The sequence below is a fragment of the Heterocephalus glaber genome, unplaced genomic scaffold (assembly GCF_053883595.1).
Source record: "Heterocephalus glaber isolate CG9 unplaced genomic scaffold, H.glaber_assembly_v1.0 deba00001720, whole genome shotgun sequence".
Lineage (NCBI taxonomy): Eukaryota > Metazoa > Chordata > Mammalia > Rodentia > Bathyergidae > Heterocephalus > Heterocephalus glaber.
In genome coordinates this window covers 12,365,620-12,387,435 of record NW_028258433.1, presented here as the reverse complement: position 1 = coordinate 12,387,435, position 21,816 = coordinate 12,365,620, and the positions used below count along the sequence as shown (strand labels likewise).

At 34.3% G+C, this 21,816-nt stretch overlaps 1 protein-coding gene across 1 annotated transcript in view; it reads right to left on the bottom strand.

The window, feature by feature from the left end:
- Positions 1 to 21,816, bottom strand: part of Cog6 (component of oligomeric golgi complex 6) — a 76,420-nt gene that overhangs the window by 23,100 nt on the left and 31,504 nt on the right. Inside the window, exons 7-12 of the mRNA XM_004844113.4 lie at positions 21,726 to 21,796; positions 19,323 to 19,416; positions 14,315 to 14,443; positions 14,146 to 14,237; positions 12,571 to 12,635; positions 1,433 to 1,524 (exon numbers count right to left, since the gene is read on the bottom strand). Coding sequence (XP_004844170.1) covers positions 1,433 to 1,524; positions 12,571 to 12,635; positions 14,146 to 14,237; positions 14,315 to 14,443; positions 19,323 to 19,416; positions 21,726 to 21,796 — 543 coding nt within the window. The remainder of the gene's footprint in view (positions 1 to 1,432; positions 1,525 to 12,570; positions 12,636 to 14,145; positions 14,238 to 14,314; positions 14,444 to 19,322; positions 19,417 to 21,725; positions 21,797 to 21,816) is intronic.

Below are 21,816 nucleotides of genomic sequence, written 5' to 3'. Positions count from 1 at the left end.
ATCTATTTTGTTCTTTCTTAGCAACAAGAAGAGTGACAAGTACACAGGCAACTTCTTAGCTGACTAAATGAGGAAATTTGTGAGCAAGTAGAAAAAGTACATGCAAAGAAACTATCAAAAGATTTTGTTATCCTCAATATCATCTTCAAAGAAAAATTCTAAAAAATTTAGAACCTAAAAACATGTATTATCTTCAGAATCCAAATGATTTTATTTCTAACATTTTCTACATTAGAAACTGAATTGTCATTATATCCAAATAAGTTTTATGCAATACCATCATTGGTATTACTAAATGATTTTTAAAAATGTTTTATCACTACTTTTAAAATAGCATAGTTGGGCTGGGGATTTAGCTCAGTGGTTCCGCCGCCTGCCTCACAAGCGTAAGGACCCCGAGTTTGATCCCTGGTACCAAAAAAAAAAAAAATAGCATAGTATTTGCTATATCTACTTGCTTTTAGCTGCTTTGGTCTTTTTAAAGTATTTATCACTCTTATTTTAGGATGCTTATAACGTTACAATTAAAACATTGCTATGAATAATGGAAAATGATAATAAATTTGTATCTAAAATGTTACAGGATTAACCCAAATCTTATTTTTGATTAGTGTTTTAGCCTGAGGTTTAGGTTTGTTTGAAAATTTACCAATAGAGCACGAAGCCCATTTCTTTGATGCTCTGGGTGGCCCCTCTGAGTCACTAGGAGTAGGTAGTATCATCACTATAATCTCTGGTGCTCTTTGAACTTGTGATTCCTGAAACTATTCTGACTGGTTAGTTATAACTCTCTTAGATTTTAACAATTTGCTTTTTGTTTATGATATTTGCATACTGGCTAACAAACAGTTTTAAATTTTTAATGAAAACTATCAGAAATATAGCTTGGAAGGACATTGTTTTAACACAACTCCACATATAATATGGTTTTATAGTAACATAGATAAAACTTTTATGTAGAGAAGATAAAGCCACAGTTCTATTTTTAATCACTGATAGAACACTAATTTCTAAAAAATAATTTAATCATTTGTATCCAGAATAAGTTATTCCATTTATTAAGCCCCATTCTAAGTGTAATAATTAGTTGCTTTAGTTGCCAAGATCTCATTTACTTAATAACAAATGCTTATGTTACTGATACCTAAGTTGTGTATATATGTCTGTACATGTGTGTGTGCATGTGCATGTGTGTGTACATATGCACAGACACATGCTTGTACAGTTAGGCTTGGAGAAAAAAAGAAAAGGACATGTCAGACCCCAAGGTATACAAGGTATAATGTACATATAACGATTGAGACAGGGCAGAAGTTTCTACCAGTTATAGTTAGCTTTTTGGACAAGGAAAACAACACTAAAAATCTTATAGTTCTCTACTTGAAAAACAAATTCATGAGATTTAACAAGTACATTTCATCATTCTACTTACCTGATTGTATGGTGGTAAAATTTGAGGAGATTAGAAATTTTGTATAATAAAACTGCCCCAGGTTCAGCAACTATTACTTGTTCAATTCGAACCTATTGAAACATGCAAGAAAAACAATATTTCTTAAGACATACCTTTTCTTCATTAACAAAGTGATATAAATAGCACAAGAAATTAAAGGTACCATTTCATTACTGTAGTAATCACAAAATGCCTTCTAAATAAAGAGTTTCTGAATATTAAGTGATGGAGGTGGTAAAATGAACATTTTAACACCGATACACTCTACAAAAAAATGATTATCACCAGGAATACACTGCTTGGTCACCAAATATTCAGAAGAAAATGAAAGAATGCTTGACTTTAAGCTCTTACATAGAGCTTGTTGCTATTAATCACAGAATCAGTAAGGACCAACATATTTGCCTAATTCTGACTGCCTGGAAAAAGTCAGATCTGGTTTAGGATTAACTTGATCTACCACAAAATAAATTACCAGGAATTTCTTCTAATTAAATTTCATCCCTCAGTGATCTTTCTCTTATTTTGTATTCCTTCATTAATGAATGCCATGGAAGGCTGATACAGTTACAGGTTGTTTGGTATCGGTCTTTAAGCTCCTATTTACATTGTATCTTTTTGTTTTCCTAACTAGTTTCTAAACATAAATAGAGATGTGTCTTTTGATTCTTTTACATCTCTGCAGAATATGGTAGAAGAGTACACACATAACAGATGTTTAATAAAGTCTTTTGAAAGCTGAAGTTTCTCTATACTTGGATTTCAGCAACACCAGCAAATGTAATTTCCTAAAATGAGATTTTATAAATATATGTATAACAGCATATCAAAACCTCCTAAATTATAGAAATTAATTTATCTTCATATTAATACATTTCTGAAACGGATTCATCTTTTGGCACAAGGCAATAGACTAGCTAACTACCACAATAATATAGATCATGGAAGGTATTTGAATTTTTAAATCCTAATTTCCATATGCTAATTTCTTTTTAGAATAAGGCCTCAAAAATGATTTAAATTACATATTGTACTAATAAAATTATGTTTTCTAAATCTTAATATAATTATTAGAGCAAAATAAAAGCTGTTAGTTGTAGACAGACAGCTTCTCCCTAGTACAGTTAAAATAGCATCTCAGCTATCTGGCAACCTGCCTTCTAAAATACCAAGACATCAAGAAAATATTCCTTGTTCCAACTTCTTTAAGAAAGAAAGTGAAAAAGGAGAAAAGAGAAGGAATAGAAAGGACAAGAAAACAGGGAAGGGAGGGAAGAAGGTACAAAAAAGAAAAAGAAAAAAACCATGCCTGCTTTTCTTCATACTACATAGACTTTCAGGGAAAGTAGAGTATACAAAGGCTAAAATATCAGGAGATCGACCAGCCACAAGCGCCAGCATACCAGCGTGGGCTGAAAGCCCCAAGCTGACTGGAGCCCCGCTCCCTCGGGCTCGCCCTGCCCATCTGCAACCAGGAGACACCGGGAACGCCCACCAGCCACCAGCATAGCTGCCCAACAACACCACCCCCCGCCGCCCACCTCTGGCCTCTTGGCTGTGCAGCTACCTGGTTCCATACTACAGAGGCACAGGGGGACATAAAGCCCATTGTCCTGAGCTGCAGAAGTGAACAACAGAGAGAGGGCCTCTCGCAGGCTCCCTGATGAAACCTGAAGCCCACTGGAAAAGTGAAGAGAATCTCTGCAATAAAGGCACACCAGACCACTGTACTTTGTAAGTTGTAAGGATCATCACCTCCCATCTGAACCTGGACTATCTTCAGGGGAAAGGCAGCTGAAACCTGCAATAGAAGCTTGCAGAGTTCAACCCTTCAGGAGGACAGGGAGCTCAACTTGGGACTTGCAGCCAGAAATCTGCCTGAATCTCATGGTTCTGTGACTGGCTTGCTGAGACTCACTGACTTATATCTGCACACAGCTGGCCACGTGGTCTATTGTGACAGCAGAGACATACCCTGAAGGAAGCCCTTCATTTTTATCTTTTATTTGTTATTTTCAAAATTACCACTATTTTTTGTTTTTATTTTTTTCTTTTTCTACTCTTTAAAAATTTTTATTTTTCAGTTTTTTCTTTCTTTTCTCTTTTCTTTATCTCTCTCTCTCCTTCACTCCCATAGTATCACACATTGTTCTTCATCTCCCTTTGTGTTCCTGTTCTGGCCCTAATTCATACTTCTTCTTTATTTTTCTTTTCTTCTCTTTCCTTCTCTCACCTATGTTGTCTGGCCTCACTGCTAAACTTACTCTATCTTCTATCCCTCCCTCCCCAACTCCTTCTAACTCCCCATCCTGAAGGGTAAAGTTGCTATATTGAAGAGTTTATTCACTATAAACATATGTTGGCTTGGTCCTTGATTTTGATTAAATTCACACGGTTAAAGGTGATAGATTAATAACTACCACAAATTGTCATTTTGGAAGAGGTACTTGATGTTATTGTGTAGCTGACTATATCTCTTGAGCTAAGGTGCTGTGATTGATCTAATCAGTTGTCCTTCCTGGTATAATGAAAATGAGATAGCTTCAGAGTCACTGGAAACTCAAAACCAAAAGACCAGCTCTATCTGGAAGACACTCCTGAGAAGCAATCATTCCATAAGGGTTCTAAATACATCAACAAAGATTCTTGCAATAAGCAACTTCAAAGTATCAACCTAGGAACTAAACCAAGGACAGTACCAAAAACAAAAGTGAGAAGACATTTAAGCAAGGCACAAACTCAGACTTCCACCCCACAAAAGGAAAATTCTGGAGGAAAGGAGATGGAAAAGTCTGATAATCAACCACCTGGACACCCTGAACTGATAGCACAGGAAGGAACAAAACAGATGAATGAGGCTCTAGAAGAAATCAAAGCAGAAATAATCTCCCAGATAACTACAGAAATGAGTAGAGTGAAAGACATGATTAGAGGCTCTAGAACAGAAACGATAAAAAAAAATAGAGAAGCTCAGAAACATGTTGGAAGCCATGAATGCCTAGCATAAGAAAGAAACAGAAACCATGATCGCCAAGCATAAGAAAGAAATGGAATCTATTAAACAGATTCAAACAGATATTCAGGAGATTAAAAACTCCACTGAAAGCACGCAGAGCAGATTAAGGGAATCTGAAGATAGAATATCAGATATAGAAGACAGGTTTGCAATTAAGGACCATGAAAACAGATTTCTTCAAAATAGTAAGGGACCACGAGAATTCAACCCAGCAGCTGCTAGATGATGCAAAGAAGAATGACAGAAGACTGATAGGAGTCCATGAAAAAAACAGGAGAAAGTACAATTGACATTAAAAAAAACTGTTCACAGATGTAATAGTAGAAAACTTCCCAGATAAAGGTGGAGAATTGGACATACAGATAATGTGGCATATAGAACTCCAACTAGCCATGATCAAAAAAAAAATCTACACCCAGACATATAATAGTCAAGATCCCAGAAACCTAACAGAAGAACAAAATCCTACAGGCAGTTAGAGAAAAGAAACAAATCACCTACAAAGGAAAGCCCATCAGAATCACAGCAGAATTCTCAACACAAACCCTCAAATCAAGGAGAGCCTGTAGTGAAGTATTTCAAGCTGTAAAAGAAAATAACTTCCAACCTAGACTACTGTATGCTTCAAAATTATCTTTCAAAATCGATGGGGAAATTAGATACTTTCACAACAAAGAACACTTGAGAAATTTCATGAACACAAAACCAGCACTCCACACAATTCTAAACAATATCCTAGAAGAAGACAATGAAGGTCACAGCTCCATGAGGCCCAACAGAGGGAAGCCACCAGGCAAGGTAAGAAACTAAAGGGAAAGAGGTAAAAAGAAAATAAGAAATAAAAGAGCCAACAATAGTAAAACATCATGAAAAGGGTGAGTCAATATCTATCAATTATAGCTAGCAATGTTAATGGCCTCAATTCACCAATCAAAAGAAACAGACTGACAGAATGGATTAAGAAGCAAAATCCAGCAATACGCTATATACAAGAAACACACTTAACTCAAAAAGAAATTCATAGACTGAAAGTAAAAGGATGGAAAACAGTTCTCCACACCACAGGAACCCAGAAAAACGCAGGGTTAGCAATCTTGTTTGCAGACAAAGTAGATTTCAAACCAAAACTAATTAAGAGAAACAAAGATGGTCACTACATCCTTGTGAAAGGAACAATCCAAGAAGAAGAGATGACAATCCTAAATATATATGCACCAAATACGAATGCCCCCAACTATACAAAACAAATATTAATGGACATGAAAAACCAAATAAACACTAACAAAATTGTAGTGTGGGTCCTCAATACCCCACTATCGCAAATAGATAGTCTAGACAAAAAATTAGCAACAAAATTCTACAACTGAACCAAACTATTGAAAAAAATGGACTTAAGAGATGTTTACAGAGTGTTCCACCCCACAAAATCAGAATACACATTCTTTTCAGCTGAACACAGGTCATTCTCCAAAACAGACCACATGCTAGCTCATAGGCTATGTCTTAAGTAAATGTAAAAGAACTGAAGTTATCCCCTGCATATTATCAGACCATAGTGCAATAAAACTGGAGATCAATAATATAAGAAACTGCAAAACTCCCACAAACACATGGAAATTGAATAACACCCTCCTGAACAACCAATGGGTCACAGAGGAAATTAAAGAAGAAATTAGACAGTTTCTACAAGTAAATGATGATGCCAGTGCAACATACAGGAATCTATGGGACACAACGAAAGCAGTTCTACATGGGAAATTCACAGCAGTCAATGCCCATATTAGGAAGACAGAGAGAACTCAAATAAATAATTTAATGCAGAACCTCAAGCTCCTAAAAAAAGAAGAGCATAACAAACCCAAACCTCATCAAGAGAGAAAATTACAAAGATCACAGCACAAATCAATGCAAATGGAGATTAAGAGACTAAGAGAACAAATCAATGAAGCAAAGAGTTGGTTTTTCGAAAGAATAGATAAAATCGATAAATCATTAGCTAACCTTATCAAAAAAAAGGAAAGAAAAGGCTCAAATCCATGCAATTAAGAATGAGAAAGGTGAAGTCTCAACAGACCCAGCAGAAATACAAAGGATCATCAACACCTTTGAGAACTTGCACTCTAATAAAATGGAAAACACAAGAAGAAATGGACAGATTCCTAGATACATATGAATTGCCAAAGTTAAATGAAGAAGATATAGAAATTCTAAACACCCCAATTACAATGAGTGAAACTGAAAATGCAATAAAAAAATTACCAACAAAAAAAGCCCAGGTACTGATGGCTTCACTGCTGAATTCTACAAGACATTTAAAGAACTATTCTCAATATTCTTTAAACTCATCAATGAAATTGAAAGGGAAGCAATACTTCCAAAGTCATTACTGGAAGCAAGCATTACTTTGATTCCAAAACCAGGGAAAGACCCAACCCAAAAAGAGAACTACAGGCCAATCTCCCTAATGAACATAAATGCACAAATCCTCAACAAGATACTGGCAAACAGAATACAGAAGGTCATCAAGAAGATCATACATCCTGACCAAGTCGGATTTATGCCAGGGATCCAAGGATGGTTCAACATTCAAAAATCAATAAATGTAATACACCATATTAACAGAGTCAAGGACAAAAACCATATGATCATCTCAATAGATGCAGAAAAGGCATTTGACATAATCCAAAACCCATTCATGATAAAAACTCTACAGAAATTTGGAAGAGATGGTCTTTATCTCAACCTGATTAAGGCTGTCTATGAAAACAGCCAACATCATACTAAATGGTCAAAAACTGAAAACTTTCATGCCAAAATCAGGAAAAAGACAAGGATGCCACTATCAGCACTCCTGTTCAATATTGTTCTGGAAACATTAGCCATAGCAATTAGAAAAGAGAAAGAAATAAAAGGAATAAGGATAGGAAAGGAAGAAGTTAAATTGTCCTTATTTGCTGATGATATGATACTTTACCTAGAAGACCCAAAAAACTCCTCCAGAAGACTTCTAGACTTAATTGACAGATTCAGTAGGGTAGCTGGATATAAGGTCAACACTCAAAAAACAATAGCCTTCTTGTACACAAATAACAGACTCACTGAGAAAGAAATTAGGGAAACAATTCTTTTCACAATACCATCCAAAAAAAATGAAATATCTAGGAATCAATCTAACAAAGGAAGCAAAAGAACTCTACACTGAAAACTACAGCACTCTGAAAAAAGAGATCAAGGAGGATATAAGAAAATGGAAAGACATCCCTTGCTCCTGGGTAGGAAAAACCAATATAGTGAAAATGGCTATACTTCCAAAACAAAACTACTACATAGATTTAATGCAGTGCCTATTGAAATTCCAACAATATATTTTACAGAACTAGCGAAAACAATCCAAAAATTCATTTGGAACCAGAAGTAACCTAGAACAGCAAAAGCAATTCTACACAACAGAGGCATGACAAGGGGTATCCCAATCCCCAACTTGAAACTATACTACAAAGCTACTGTGATAAAAACAGCATGGCAATGGCAAAGAAATAGACCCTAAGATCAGTGGAATAGATTAGAAGATGCAGAAACAAGTTCAGATATACTCAGCCATCTCATCTCTGACAAAGGAGCCAACCACCCTCATTGGAGGAAGGATAGCCTATTTAATAAATGGTGTTGGAAAAACTGGATTTCAACCTGCCAAAGATTAAAACTAGACCCATATCTAGCACCATGCATTCAATCGAGATTGAAGGGGATTAAAGATCTAAATATTAAAACAGAAACACTAAACTTGCTGGAAGATAAATTAGGTAGAACTCTTGAAGACATTGGCATAGGAAAAGACTTTATCAACAAAATCTCAGTAGCATGGGAACTAGCACAAAGAATCAACAGCTGGGATCTCATCTTATTAAAAAGCTTCTGCACTGCAAGATAAACCACCATCAGAGCTAAGAGACAACCTACAATGTGGGAAAAAATTTTAGCAGCTGTACCTCAGACAAAGGACTACTATTGAGAATATATAAAGAAGTGAAAAAAAATCAGACCCCCCAAATTCAAACACCCAATTCAAAAATGGGCATCTGAAATGAACAGCCATTTCTCAGACAAAGAAGTAAAAGCAGCAAATAAGCATATGAAAAAATGTTCAACATCATTGGTCATTTGAGAGATGCAGAAGAAAACAACACTGAGATTCCAGCTCACCCCAGAAAGAATGGCTGCTATCAAGAAATCAACCAATAACAAATGCTAGCAGGGGTGTGAGGAGAAAGGAACCCTTCTCCATTGTTGGTGGGAGTGCAGACTGGTTCAACCACTGTGGAAATCAGTATGGAGATACCTCAAAGGACTAGGGCTAGCCCAACTATTCCCCTCCTGGGCATCTTCCCAAATGAATGAAAAGAATCATCCCACAGCAATATATGTGCACCCATGTTTATAGTGGCACAGTTTGTAATAGCTACAGCTTGGAAACAGCCCAAGTGCCCATCAACTGGAAACTGGATAAAGAAGATGTGGTTTTTTTTATAAAATGGAGTACTACTCAGCCATAAATAATGACAAACTAGAGACATTTATAGCTAAATGGATGCATACTGAGGCCAAACTCTTAAGTAAAATAAATAGGACACACCTGTGTAAATACCAAATAGTTTCTCTAGTGTGAGAAACTGAAAGTGTAAATAAGGATTAAAACGATCAAAATGAATAACTGATAATTTGAAATAGGAAGAAAAGCTCCAAAGGAGTAGGGGTGGTGGGAGGGGAAGGGGAAAGGAAAGAAGGAAAGGAAAAATTATGAGAAAAGAAAAAAAATGGAATTGAAGTCTATGTAAATAGCGAAAGGTGGAGGGGGTAAAGAGTGCACAGGTAATGGGGAAAAAATAAGAACTAAGATACATCACATACAGGTACAAGCACTGAATGATAAATGTAAACATACTGCATACCTAAAATGTACCAATAAAAGAATTTAAGGGAAAAAAATCAGGAGATTTACAAATAAGATACCAAGATAAGTTTGTTTGCTGCACAGAAAGAAACACTTTGTCCTATGAAAGTTATGTAAGACACCAAATATTCAGCAAAAGCCAGAATCACAGAAAAACAAAAACAAAAGTAGACTAAAGACTGAAGAAGAGGTGGCAGCAGCAAATGACCAGTAATTATAACGGTGATGACAGTGGAGGACAAAATCACTAAAGTCTGAAAGCAGATATAAAGTGTAGGAACAATTTGGCACATGGTAATTACTCAATAAATTGTAACTATTATTAGAAAAGCAAAGATGATACTGGCCGATATTTGAAGAAGTAAGATGGGCTGCGGGCAGTCTTCCAGCAGAAAAGCTGGGGAAGAGATGAAAACAGAACAGTGACTCTCAAGTGTCAGAGAGAGTTAGGGCCAAAGTTGGAGTGAGAGGGTATTACAACCTATATCTAAATGTCCTCCAACCAACAGGCTTGTAATCTGGATGGAATACAAAGGGAAAGAAGGAAGGCTTGCTACTTCCTGCCTACCATGCCATAGACTGTTTCTCTTCTGCCATGCCACTTTGACATGCTACCCTGTCTCAGAACCAGCCACTATGGACTGAAACCTCTACAAAGTGTAAGTGAAAATATATCTCTCTTCCTTTAACTTGTGGGAGTTGGATATTTTGTCCCAGCAACAAAAAGTAACTAAGAAAGAGGAAAAGAGAAAAAGAGAGTTTGTGTTCATAGGGATAGGAAGAAGGGAGGCCTGAAAGGGATACTAACAACCTCCCATTACTTTAGTTTCATCAGCAGCCACTTAGGGTAGGCAGGTGTTCCTAAAACTGTATCAGCATTAGAGTGCAAATGATTGTATAATGAGTGACAGTATTTAGCTCTATGTCCCATATCATTTGTCTTTGTATATTCTTCTACTTTCATAGACCCATCATAATTTACAAAGATCAGGGTCATATGATATAAAAATGTTTTTATTAAAAGAGATATAATCCAAATTATGGCTGTGAATCTCTCAGTAATTTAGACTATTTGCATAAAAGAAGGGTCATTTTACCCATGGACTGAAAGGATAAGGGTTGAATGTATTAATTCTAATATTTCTAGTTACACCTTTGAGGTGAATATACCTGCAAGGTAATAGGCTTGATGCTAATGAGCCATAGTACCCTATATATAATACATATAATTTTAATCTTAGAGCACAAATTGTTTAAAAAACTAGAAGTAGGTTTAGAGATCACACCTTACAAATTTTTAGTCTACTGCCTATAATGTTTCACTTTAAATTAAGACAAAGAAAAGGCTAACCAGGATAGATTTGCAAGTGTATATATGACTACTGTAACCTTTTTTTAATGCTGAAAATCAAAATCTCTTGTGCTAAAAAAGATTTCAGTCCTACAACAAAAAGATTGAGTGACAGAAAGGAAAGCAAAATATCCAGTATCATATGACATTAGAAAAAGTTTAGTTGCTTATCAATCTGGAAAAAGGGAAGTTGTATTAATGAGACATAAAAGCAGACAGATTACTAAGAAAAGCATTCAGAATTATAACTGCAAAAGAAAATATTAAGATTTTCTTCCTCAGCTAATAACTATACAAGATACTCAAACAGTCATACAGGAAGGAAATTATTAAAGTAGTGTAACATTGTCTATGAATATATAAAGGAATCTACCATTATCAAGCTCATTTGATTAGAAGTGCTGTGAACACCTGTTAAATATTCTGCAATAAATATCACTATCATATGGAAAGATTTAAGATTTTCCACTTAAGAAGTCTTTAAGTATTTTTTTCAACTTACAATAAAAAGATATTTGCTTGTTTACTAGTTTTCATTTTTAGTTTTGATATTTGACATTAAAATTTTCCCATGGGTCACAATAATGTAGTTCAATTGTTAAAAACACCATTCTGGGGATATACATTTTAGGAAGATGAAATGAGAATGTGTAAGTATGTTTCAAAGGCAAGCTTCAGTATATAATTTCTTTATATAAGAAGTGGGTGTCAAACACATCTAACATAATAACATTTCTTAATCAGACCCAGACAAGAAATGCTAATGTGCAATCCAACCTCTGGATTCTAGAATTATTATTTTTTATATAATTACTTTTTAAAACAGAAAACTTTTAATGAGAAATAATACAATTTAGGAGGGGGTCAGTTATAGATAAAATATAATTTATCAAAGTGACTAGAGGTCTTAACTATAGTTATAAAAAGGTATGCAAACTGACAAAAAGGAAATTTTATTTTTACTGTCCTCTTTTACTTTTCCAGTAACTGATAGTATACAAAATAAACTCATTTATATGAGCTATCAATGTCTGAAAATCAAGTTATGGTAAGAAATGTTTGACTTGGGAGAAACATGTAAAATAATTTCAAAATACCTTACAATTTATTTAATGAATATAAAACTGGACCCAAAAATGATCAAGTTATAGTAATAATTAAATTTATAAATATAATCAATTATCACAAGTTATATCTTCTGAGATGTGCTTATGTGGGATAATATACCAAAGAAAAACCTAGAAGTATAGTTTTAAAATTTTTGAAAAGAGTAACCATAAAATTTATAGACTTCAATTTCTATATACTAAATTGGAATCTATCAACAATGAAAAGTAAATCAATAACTGACAAGTATCCAAGTACATACTTGGAATGGGAAATACAGCCCGAGTTTCACATATTGATATTATTTGATATTAATAATATATAAATAACACTATTTTAACCATGGATTAATATAAATTAACAAAGTAAATGGAATACATTCTTTAAAATTCTCTTAAGAGCTGATACATTAGCTCTTAATTTAATAGAGCTTTTTCTCAAATTATTTAAACAAATTATTATGGGAAACATAATCTGTAAAAACAAACCAATCTATCGAAACTAAAAATATTTCTAATTCTCCTTTCTAGAGAAAAATCTGGATATTCATTCAACCGATTTTATTAGCCTAATAAATGTGTTAATTTGACAAAGCTACAGCTTGAGTACAAGCTATTATTAATTTCTTTAAATTCACAGGGTAATACTTTAACCAAAGAGCTTATAACATACATAAGAACAAAATATCTTACCTTTAGAGGCCTGCACACACCCTCAGTGATATGCCCAACAACTTCTTGAATATTTTCTTCAACACCTAAAATTAATTACTGCATAATTAAAAATTTTTTCCACATTATACTTTTCTTCACCTAAGTTTAAAAAAAACAAACAATAACACCTATGGTTGGTAGCATTAGTAATATTTAAAATAATCATAACAGTTCTTATTAAGTTTGATATTTTTAGGGACATTACTAGTTGTGTTAATTAGACATAACTAATTGTGTATTGATAACTAATGTGTATCTAGAAATCCTTACTAATTCATTTGACTATTGAACTAATAAAATAAAAATTCTTTATGAGAAAGAGGCAATGTATGAAGCAGAGGGAAAAACAGAGTATGAAATATTTAAATGAAGAAAGTGATATAAAGATGTATTCACATTTGTTCTACAAACACCTTATCCGAAACATAATGCATAGCACATAAACTAAGAGTATAAAAATGAAAAATGCATCTTGCAATCTAATAGAAAAACTGACGCTGTCTAAATACTGACTACAGTACTTACCAACTATTGTACTGTGTTACTACTTGTAAGCATCTTCATTTTTACACAGATAGAAACTGAGGCTCAGAGAATTTAAGACATTGCACAGAATAACCTATCTAATTTCAATCTATTTTCTTCTCACCTCTTAACCCTTTTCTAATATACCTTTAAAGAAAAAAATTTCTTTAATTAGGTAATTAGGACAACAGAAAAAAAAAACTTTCCAAAATGCAGATTTTTCCCAGTCTAAGCTATATGCTGAGACTAATCTCAACAATGAAGGGTTGAACTCCATGAGGTTACGTATTATCAAGGATTTGCACATGGCCTCTCACAAATCATGTGATGAACCACTGGATTGTGGGCCTGAGCCACACAAGTCAAGTGATACCAGGGGCAATATTTATCTTTACTTCCTATTAAAAACACATAATCTTTTAATTAAAAACTAAATCTTCAAGCTCTAAAACAGTCCTCTTAAAACAGCTACAACCAAGAAGATTTGAAATTCTATAGAGAAGAATCAGCAACTCTCAAATGTAGTCATTGTTCTCCCCTGAAGCCAACACAAAAATTTTAAGTACATTCAGTACATACGGTAATTATTTCTTTAAAAAAGAGGCTGGGTAGTAGGAAGAAAAGAATTAGCAGCTTAATGACTGTAAGCAAGTCACTCATCTTGTTTACTCACAGATAAAATGAAGATGATACCAATTCTTACCTTTAAAGTGCACACTGTGGATCTGAGACAATGTATGCCAGACACTCCAGAAATGTTTACCAGTGAAGCAGAGGAGTGTGGGCTTGACACGGAAAGTAAAAGAGTCCACTATAAAACTGAGCAGTTAAGTGAAAGGCAAACAGGGATGGAGGAGAAAGTCTATTCGCAGAACAAGGGGGAGTCTACTGAGAGCAAGATGAATTAGGATCTTTATTGTACCATCAAGGTGTGAAGTGTTTATCTCAGTGAAGAAGATGCCAACAAGAACAGAAACAGAGAAGCCTTATTTTCTGTTTAGGCGTAGCAATAACAATCAGTGCACCCACCTTGTGTAGTTACAAGCTTTAAGAAGGTTTCGAGGTGTTCCTTTTCAGAAGCAGTAGCTTGATGGAGCCATGCCAACATATCTCCCACGTATCTAACAACAATTATGTGTTAGTAAAGATATCCTCCAAAAAAAAAAAAAAATGCTCTAGTAGGGTCTGATTACTGTACCTCAAAGGGTCATGGGAGTGCATTTCAATGGGTCTAGGTGTACCTCCTGGGCCCCCTCTTGTAAGAGCATCAATAAACCCTCGAACAACTGTACTTCGCCTGGCTGTTCCAAATTCATCTAAAGTATACCTAGAAGAAACATATTATACGAGAGGCAGTTGATTTTTTTCCTAAAGGTTATATCAGACAATTCATGCAATTTCTAAGATAAGCAAGACACCTAAAGCTTCTTTAGGTACTTTATAGAGCAATATTGCTTTTAAATTAAGAAAAAAATCGTGAGATAACTTTAGGATAAATCCAATCTAAAGGTACACAATTTTTATTTCTCCTAAGAAAAAATGCTGGAAATTGGGGTGAAAAACTGGCAGCAGCAGAAAAGGGACAGAGTGGTGAATTTAGTAAAGGTAAAAAAAATTAAGCTAAGGTACGAAACCTGAATTCTTGAGGTCAGTAACCTTGCGGTCCAAAACATGATGCTTGAAGCCATATACCTAATTCCCAGAAGATGGTCATAATGAGAACAGTGAAATCCAAAAACTAAGACCTCTATCTTAAAACAGTTTCCTTACAATAATACAACTTACCACCAAAGTTTTCCCCAAAATGCTATTTTTAAAAGTTTATTCTGACTCTAATATTGAGACACATTCGATGTTCCTTAAATTTACTGTGTATACACGCAGCCAGTACTTTTGCTTTTGAACACACAGAAGTAGCCTACTATAACTGAGAACAGGAAAAATCATTCTATGGTAAACAAATGGGTAGGGAAGGAAAGCTTTGAATTGGGGGACAGGACAATCTGGAATGCACACTATAAGGATGGCCTGGTGTTGCTGAGAAGCACCCATTTCTTTCACTAGGCTCAGCTATTTCCTATGATCACCACCATTCCTTATACCATGCCCCAATTAAAAGCTTAATTTTTAAAGTACACTTGAAAAAGAGTTTAGTAGTCTAAAGTCAGCAGATTCTATACCCATTATTAAATCCCTACATAGTATTCTAACAGACTAAATATTGAGAATTATTTAATTAACCAATATATAAACAAAAATTACCAAACCTTCCCAAATATTTTCAGAAGAGTTAATTTCTTAGTTTAACATACTGCTGACTTAATGAAAAATCAACATTTTGTTAAATATGAGAAAGTTGGGAGGTAGATTATTTCCAAATAACAGGAAGGGTATAAAGAAGTGGCAAATAACTAGAAGTTTTAGGAGTCTGAACCTTTTTGAGGATTGTTCACTATTAACTATTTTGTGGTTCTTTGTGTGTGTGTTTTTACTTAAATGGAAATAGTTTTGAAGTCTTCTGCAGTGACATACTAGTATAGGAAAGGGAAGGTGCAGTATGCAGTATTAAGCAGTGTTATTAAACTGCATAATTGCCTTACATTTACCTTCTATTTTTTGAAAATAAATTAGAACCAAGATACACTTCTATTTTTAACTCATGCTCTTCAATTATACATATGTTCAGTATGAACAAGGCTTTCCTTTAAATGATCACTTCATTCTATGAAATATACTTATGATCAGATAACCATTACAGTGAGACATTCATAAACCTTTAACTGTTTAAAAATATAAAACTAATCCTCTTTTCCAAGACCCTATTGACCATAGTAAACAGGCACAACAAAATTTGTTACTAGGACTGTTCATTGGGAGCAGAGTTTACCAAGTCAAGTAAACATGGGGATTTAATCTGTAAAATAATGTGAAACATCAGTAAACATTAATGTTAATCCTCCTGCAGAACAAATATACTTTAAACAAAATAGCAGAGTCAGAAGAATCTTCAATGGTATCTATAACACATAAAACATCTTTTGTAGAGTCAAAGGAAAACTCTGACTTCCCAACAATGTCAAAATTTCAAAATGTAACTTTATAAAGGTGAAGATCCAAAGTGTATAAACATTCCAAAATACCTCTACTTAAAATTAAAAGCCCCATTTTAAATTATGTTGATCTACACTAAAGAGGTCAAAAAGCAAATTAAAAGATAAAAGAATAGTGCAGAAACTCCTTTTTAAAATGCAACAAAAAATGATGAAAAAATCAGCATCTTATAAATCAAAATATCACGAAATAACTTACAAAGGTTTTCCCAAAGGAAAGAAACCATCAATTTTTTTCATTTCCACTTATAATAAATTTACATACAGTGCCATCTGGTGGTTAACATGAAACATTAAGTTTTCCTAAATTTAATGAAACTATCACTTAGAAAACAGATGATTAAAAAAAGACTAATTTTCTTTGTTTGTCCCCCTCCTTTTTTTTAGCATTCATCACATCCTAATCAACTGGTCTTAAAAGACTACTTTCACACTCAACTTCCAAATATCTCTTAAAATCTTCCAAGTTGTCATTATTGTCTTTATTTCCTGCCATGCGCCTCTTGCCTATTTGCCTCTTTCTACTCTGTCATTCGAGTATTTCCTCTGGCTGTCATATAGTCCTTAAATATACCTCTACTTAGCTGAAAGCTTTCTAATCACCTCCTCTTTAAGTAAAATAAGATCTAAAATTTAGTAATATGCAAGCATTACTCTTAAGCACCTTAAATGAATGATCTAATTTAATCTTCACAATAGCCTTGTAAGCTAAGCACTATTATCCTCATTTTGAAAAATGAAACTGAAGCTTAGAGAGGTTCAAGGCCTTGTTAAAAAAATCTGACCCACCTTAGAAAGCTCACCTTAGAAATTCAGTATTTGCTTCCTTCCAAGTGTTTGCCAATAATCATAACGTATCATGAGATAACATCTCATCCCAGTTAAAAGGGACATTATCAAAAAATATGCTGGTGAGGGTATGGAGGAAAAGGAGCTTTTATGTACTCTTAGTAGGAAAGTAAATTAGTGGAACCATTATGTGAAACAGTATAAAGGTGCCTCAAAAAACTAAATATAGGGCCAGGGATTTAGCTCAGTGGTTCCCCTACCTGCCTCATAAGTGCAAGGTCCTGAGTTCAATGCCCAGTACCAAAAAACGAAACAAAACAACTAAATATAGACCTACAATATAATCCAGCTATCCCACTCTTGGGTATATAGCCAAAGGGAAAGAAGTTAACATATCTAAGAGACACCCACATGTCCATGTCTACAGAAGCACCATGGTGATATAGTGCTAAGATATGAAATCAGAATAAAGTGCGCAACAACAGATGAATAAAGAAAATATAGTACATATACACAGCAGTGTATTATTCAGTCACAAAGAATGAAAACCTATCATTTGCAGCAAAATGAACAGAACTGGAGATCATATTAAGGGAATAAAGCAGACATAGAGACAAGCATCACATTTTCTCTCTCATATGCGGAAAAAAGAAAGGTTAACCTGAAAGCAGAACAGTGATGATTTGGAGCTGGGAAAGATACCATGCAGGAAAGGCAGTGTGTGTGCGCATGGAAGAGGGGTAGGCATATATTTCATTAATATGTAGAATTAATATGTGTTAATAAAAACAGATATAAAAATCATAATATAGTAAAAATGTATTTGCCTAACAGGAGTTAGCTGTCCTTTTTAGGTGCCCAAAACACACAAAGGCATTTATAAAGAAAAGATTTTAAAAAATCTTTAAATAGATATTATACAATGTAATGCTTGGTTAAATCAAACATCAAATGCTTAAATACTAAAAGACTCAGTCAACACCAATAAGTTAACGTGAAAACATTGGGAAGGAAATTTCAAAGTAGGAATAAACTGCCAGGCTGCTGATCAGCAGTCAACATCAACTTATCAAATGGACATGCACAACACTCCTGACTACTAAACTCCAGCCCTTGCTGCTGACCCAATAGCCAGTGCAAGCTTTTGCAATGCATTTCCCAACAGTGCATGTTCTCTCTCAATCTACATTTTTGACCTGCTATCCTTCAACTTGCAATGTTCTATTCTCCCTCTTTATCCAGGAAAATGCCCATTAACTTCAGAAACTCACTTTATACCTATATCCCTTAGACTCTGTTCCATAATGTTCATCTCTTTCCGCTACCCAGAATATATGGGCCAAAAAAAAAAAAAAGAATATATGGGCCACACAGCACCTTGGACATGACCCTTATACTACCAATTAATATATTCTATTTAAATCCATTTGCTTAGAAAATGTTTGGTTCCATAAAATAATGCAGTTTGAGGCCAGTTTTACTGATGTTGTGTCTCTAGGACTTAGAAAAGTTAATATATAGTAAATATTAATTAAACAGCAATTGTTACCAGTGTTATTTTACATAGTTGTCTCATGATGTGTTCTGTAACTTTGTTATAGAATAAGTAATGTTCCAATCAAAAAGGGGAAATCCTCTAAAAATAAGAAGCCTCTGAGTGAGATGAACCTACTGAGAATAAATGGCTATGGAATAATTCCCTGGCCCTTTCCTGAATTATCAACAACTCCTGATTTCCTTAAAGCTTATTTTTATACTACTCCAGGCATATTTTTAAAAGCGTTTACTTTTTATTTTATAAGAAAAAATAAAATTAAGATACTGAATAATTTTTAAAATCAAGTTAAAATACATAGGATTCTTATTCAAAAAATTACAATGGAGTTCTTAGTTGATATAAATTACAAGATTGAAGATAGGGACCCTTTCTTTTCTTGAATCCTATTGACAAAGCCCTGATTCTAAACATTCTTTTTTTCATTTTTGGGTGATTATATCTCACAGTCCCTATATAACTGCCTTCTCTCTAGGGCAAGGTTATACGGAAGTTTTAGTGAGTTTACAATTCCAAGGGACTTAATGAGATGGCGGCCTGGGCACACCACCTGGTCTCAACATAACTAGTTACAAGCCACCTTGTCTTCACTATGTTCTATAACACGTAACATTCAAATAAGCAGGTGTTTCAATGATACAAACATGAGGTCAAAATATCACTGCACATTCTAACTACCCAAATTATTGTATATGACTTGGACAATACTAAAAATGAATGTAAATTATCAAAGGAAAAATAGGATTTCTTACTTATATAAGACAGGTCTATCCTGTAAGGCTTCCATTGCCTGAGTTAATACAGGAGATACATCACATGACTCTTGTGTCAGTGTTCTACATTCACCTGAAAAATAATTAACAAGATAGCATCTTTGAAGTTAAAATTAGGTCTTTATTACATCCACTGTATATCAGAAGTCTAAATTCTATAGCAAACATCCCCATGAAGAAAGTATTTAGAAAAACACAGAGAATATTGCAAACAAAACCTAAATGCTATCAACCGAAGTAAAAACTTAAGATTAAGTAGTAATATAACTTTACATGACTACATATGTTACAGGTATGCTCCAAATCTGTCTTGTTTTATTACAAAGACTACATTTTGGAATAAACCAATTAATCAACAAATATTTACAGAATTATTGCCATACAAATGATAGAATAAGGGAGGAGGAAAGGAATACCAAAAATATATTACCAGTTCATTTCCTCAAGAGTGATCTTAAAGCAGTTTGCTATAAATGTTTATATGGATAAACTGTTTTATAGTAATAAAATTAGAATTTCAAAAGTTTCGTATATATACAATCTTTTCTTGATTTACATTTTTACAGTGCTGGGGATCAAAGCCTGGGATTGCACATGCTAGGCAAGCACTCCACCACCAAATTACACATCAGCCTCCAGTAGCTTGGATTTTAAACTCTTAAAAAACTCTACACCAATATTTTTCTGATTTCATTACTCAATTTTACGAATAAAATCTTACAAGCACTAACTATGTTCAAAGAACCTAGGACTTCTTCAAAAACTCCCAATCTTCTGGTAAATGAGGACTCAAAGTAGTATTGTATTTCCTAACATGTGCTGACAGAAAAGCACAGCATCTGTGGACCTGGAAACATCTTCACAAGGCTCTACAGCCCCTAGCAGTCAGAAGCAGACAGCCAGGAACTGCTGTGTTAGATGACAGGAGAGCACAATAAAATTTGAGACAACATCCTTGGCTTTGAGATGACATCCTTGCCTTTGGAAAGTACAATCCAACTATAGATATAAGAGATACATTGTGAAGAGTTACTAAATAATAAGAGTAGGACACCTCCAGAGGCTAAATAAATGTTTCTAGTGGTTAGTATCCAGAGATGACAATTTGCTGTGCTTTACGGTAGTCACAGAGAGCTTCAGGAAGATGTAGAGACTACGATGGGAGGACCTTCAACTTGGAAGGTTGAGACAGGATTTGGGTACAAAGAAAATCAGACAACAGATGGGAGTAAACAATAAATAACAAGAGAGGCAGAGATAAAAAGTAAGTCGCCCAGCCCAGCATCACAATACAGTATAACTATAGGTATATAGTATGCCTATATCACAATATATTTATAACTAGTTAACTGAATTTAATTCCAACACCTTCTAGCAGTCAGTTGGCAACATCTAGCAAAATATCACATGGTCCTATCCCACTATTCCACTCTTGTTCTTTTTTACTATCTTCTCTGGTTGTAACAAGATATTGTGCAAACAGTTCACTGAAACATTTTAAAACAAAAGCAAATAAAGCATTTGTGATAAGCAAAATAATGACCCTCCAAAGTTACCCACATTCTAATCCCTGGAACCTGTGAATGCATTACCCTCTGTGACAAAAGGGACTTTGCAGTGACAAACCTTAAAGTAAGGAGATTTTCTCAGATTACTTAAGGGCCCATGATAACTACATAGTCTTAAAATGGAAGAAGCTGACAGAAGAGTATGTGAGACAGGGGAAGACATGAGAGGTAGAGAAGTTCAAAGTGAGAGACGGTCTTGGTCTGCCTTGGCTGGCTTTGAAGATGGAGGACGAGTTCATAAGCCAAAGAATAAGGAAGATTCTAGATACTGGGAAACACCCACAGTGACAGCCAGCAAGGAAGAGAGACCTCAACCCTATAAATGCAAGGAACTGAGCTGTACCAACAAACCAAACGAGTAAAGAGATGGACTCTCTCTTGAAACCCTACAGCCCTGCATGCAGCCCTGCCAACACCGATTTTAGCACAGTGAGTACTACGTTTGATTTCTGACCTACAGAAAGGAATAAATTTGTGTTATTGTAAGTCATTAAGTTTGTAGTAACTTGTTACAGTGGAAAGAGACAACTCATCATTTTACAACTTTAGAGTTATGAAAATAACAGGAGATGTACAATTAACTTTAAGATCATCTAGACCAGAATTACTGTCTTCATTTTTACTCTCATCCTTCATCAAATATACTGCCTAATAATAAATGCTCAAGATACAAGCACAAAAAAAAGTTCAAATGTAAAGTCTGCTTTTCTTTTTATTACTATAATCAAAATACATCAAATAAAGGCCAAGAGAAATTTTAAAAAATCAAATACTTATATTCACAAAGCTAGACAACAGGAAAAGAATCACTTACTTTGAGCCCATCGGTAAAGTCTTTCATAAGCTGTTTCTTGAAGTAAAGCCATCTGTTCCATAATTTCTAAACTAAAAAAAAATTTTAAAGA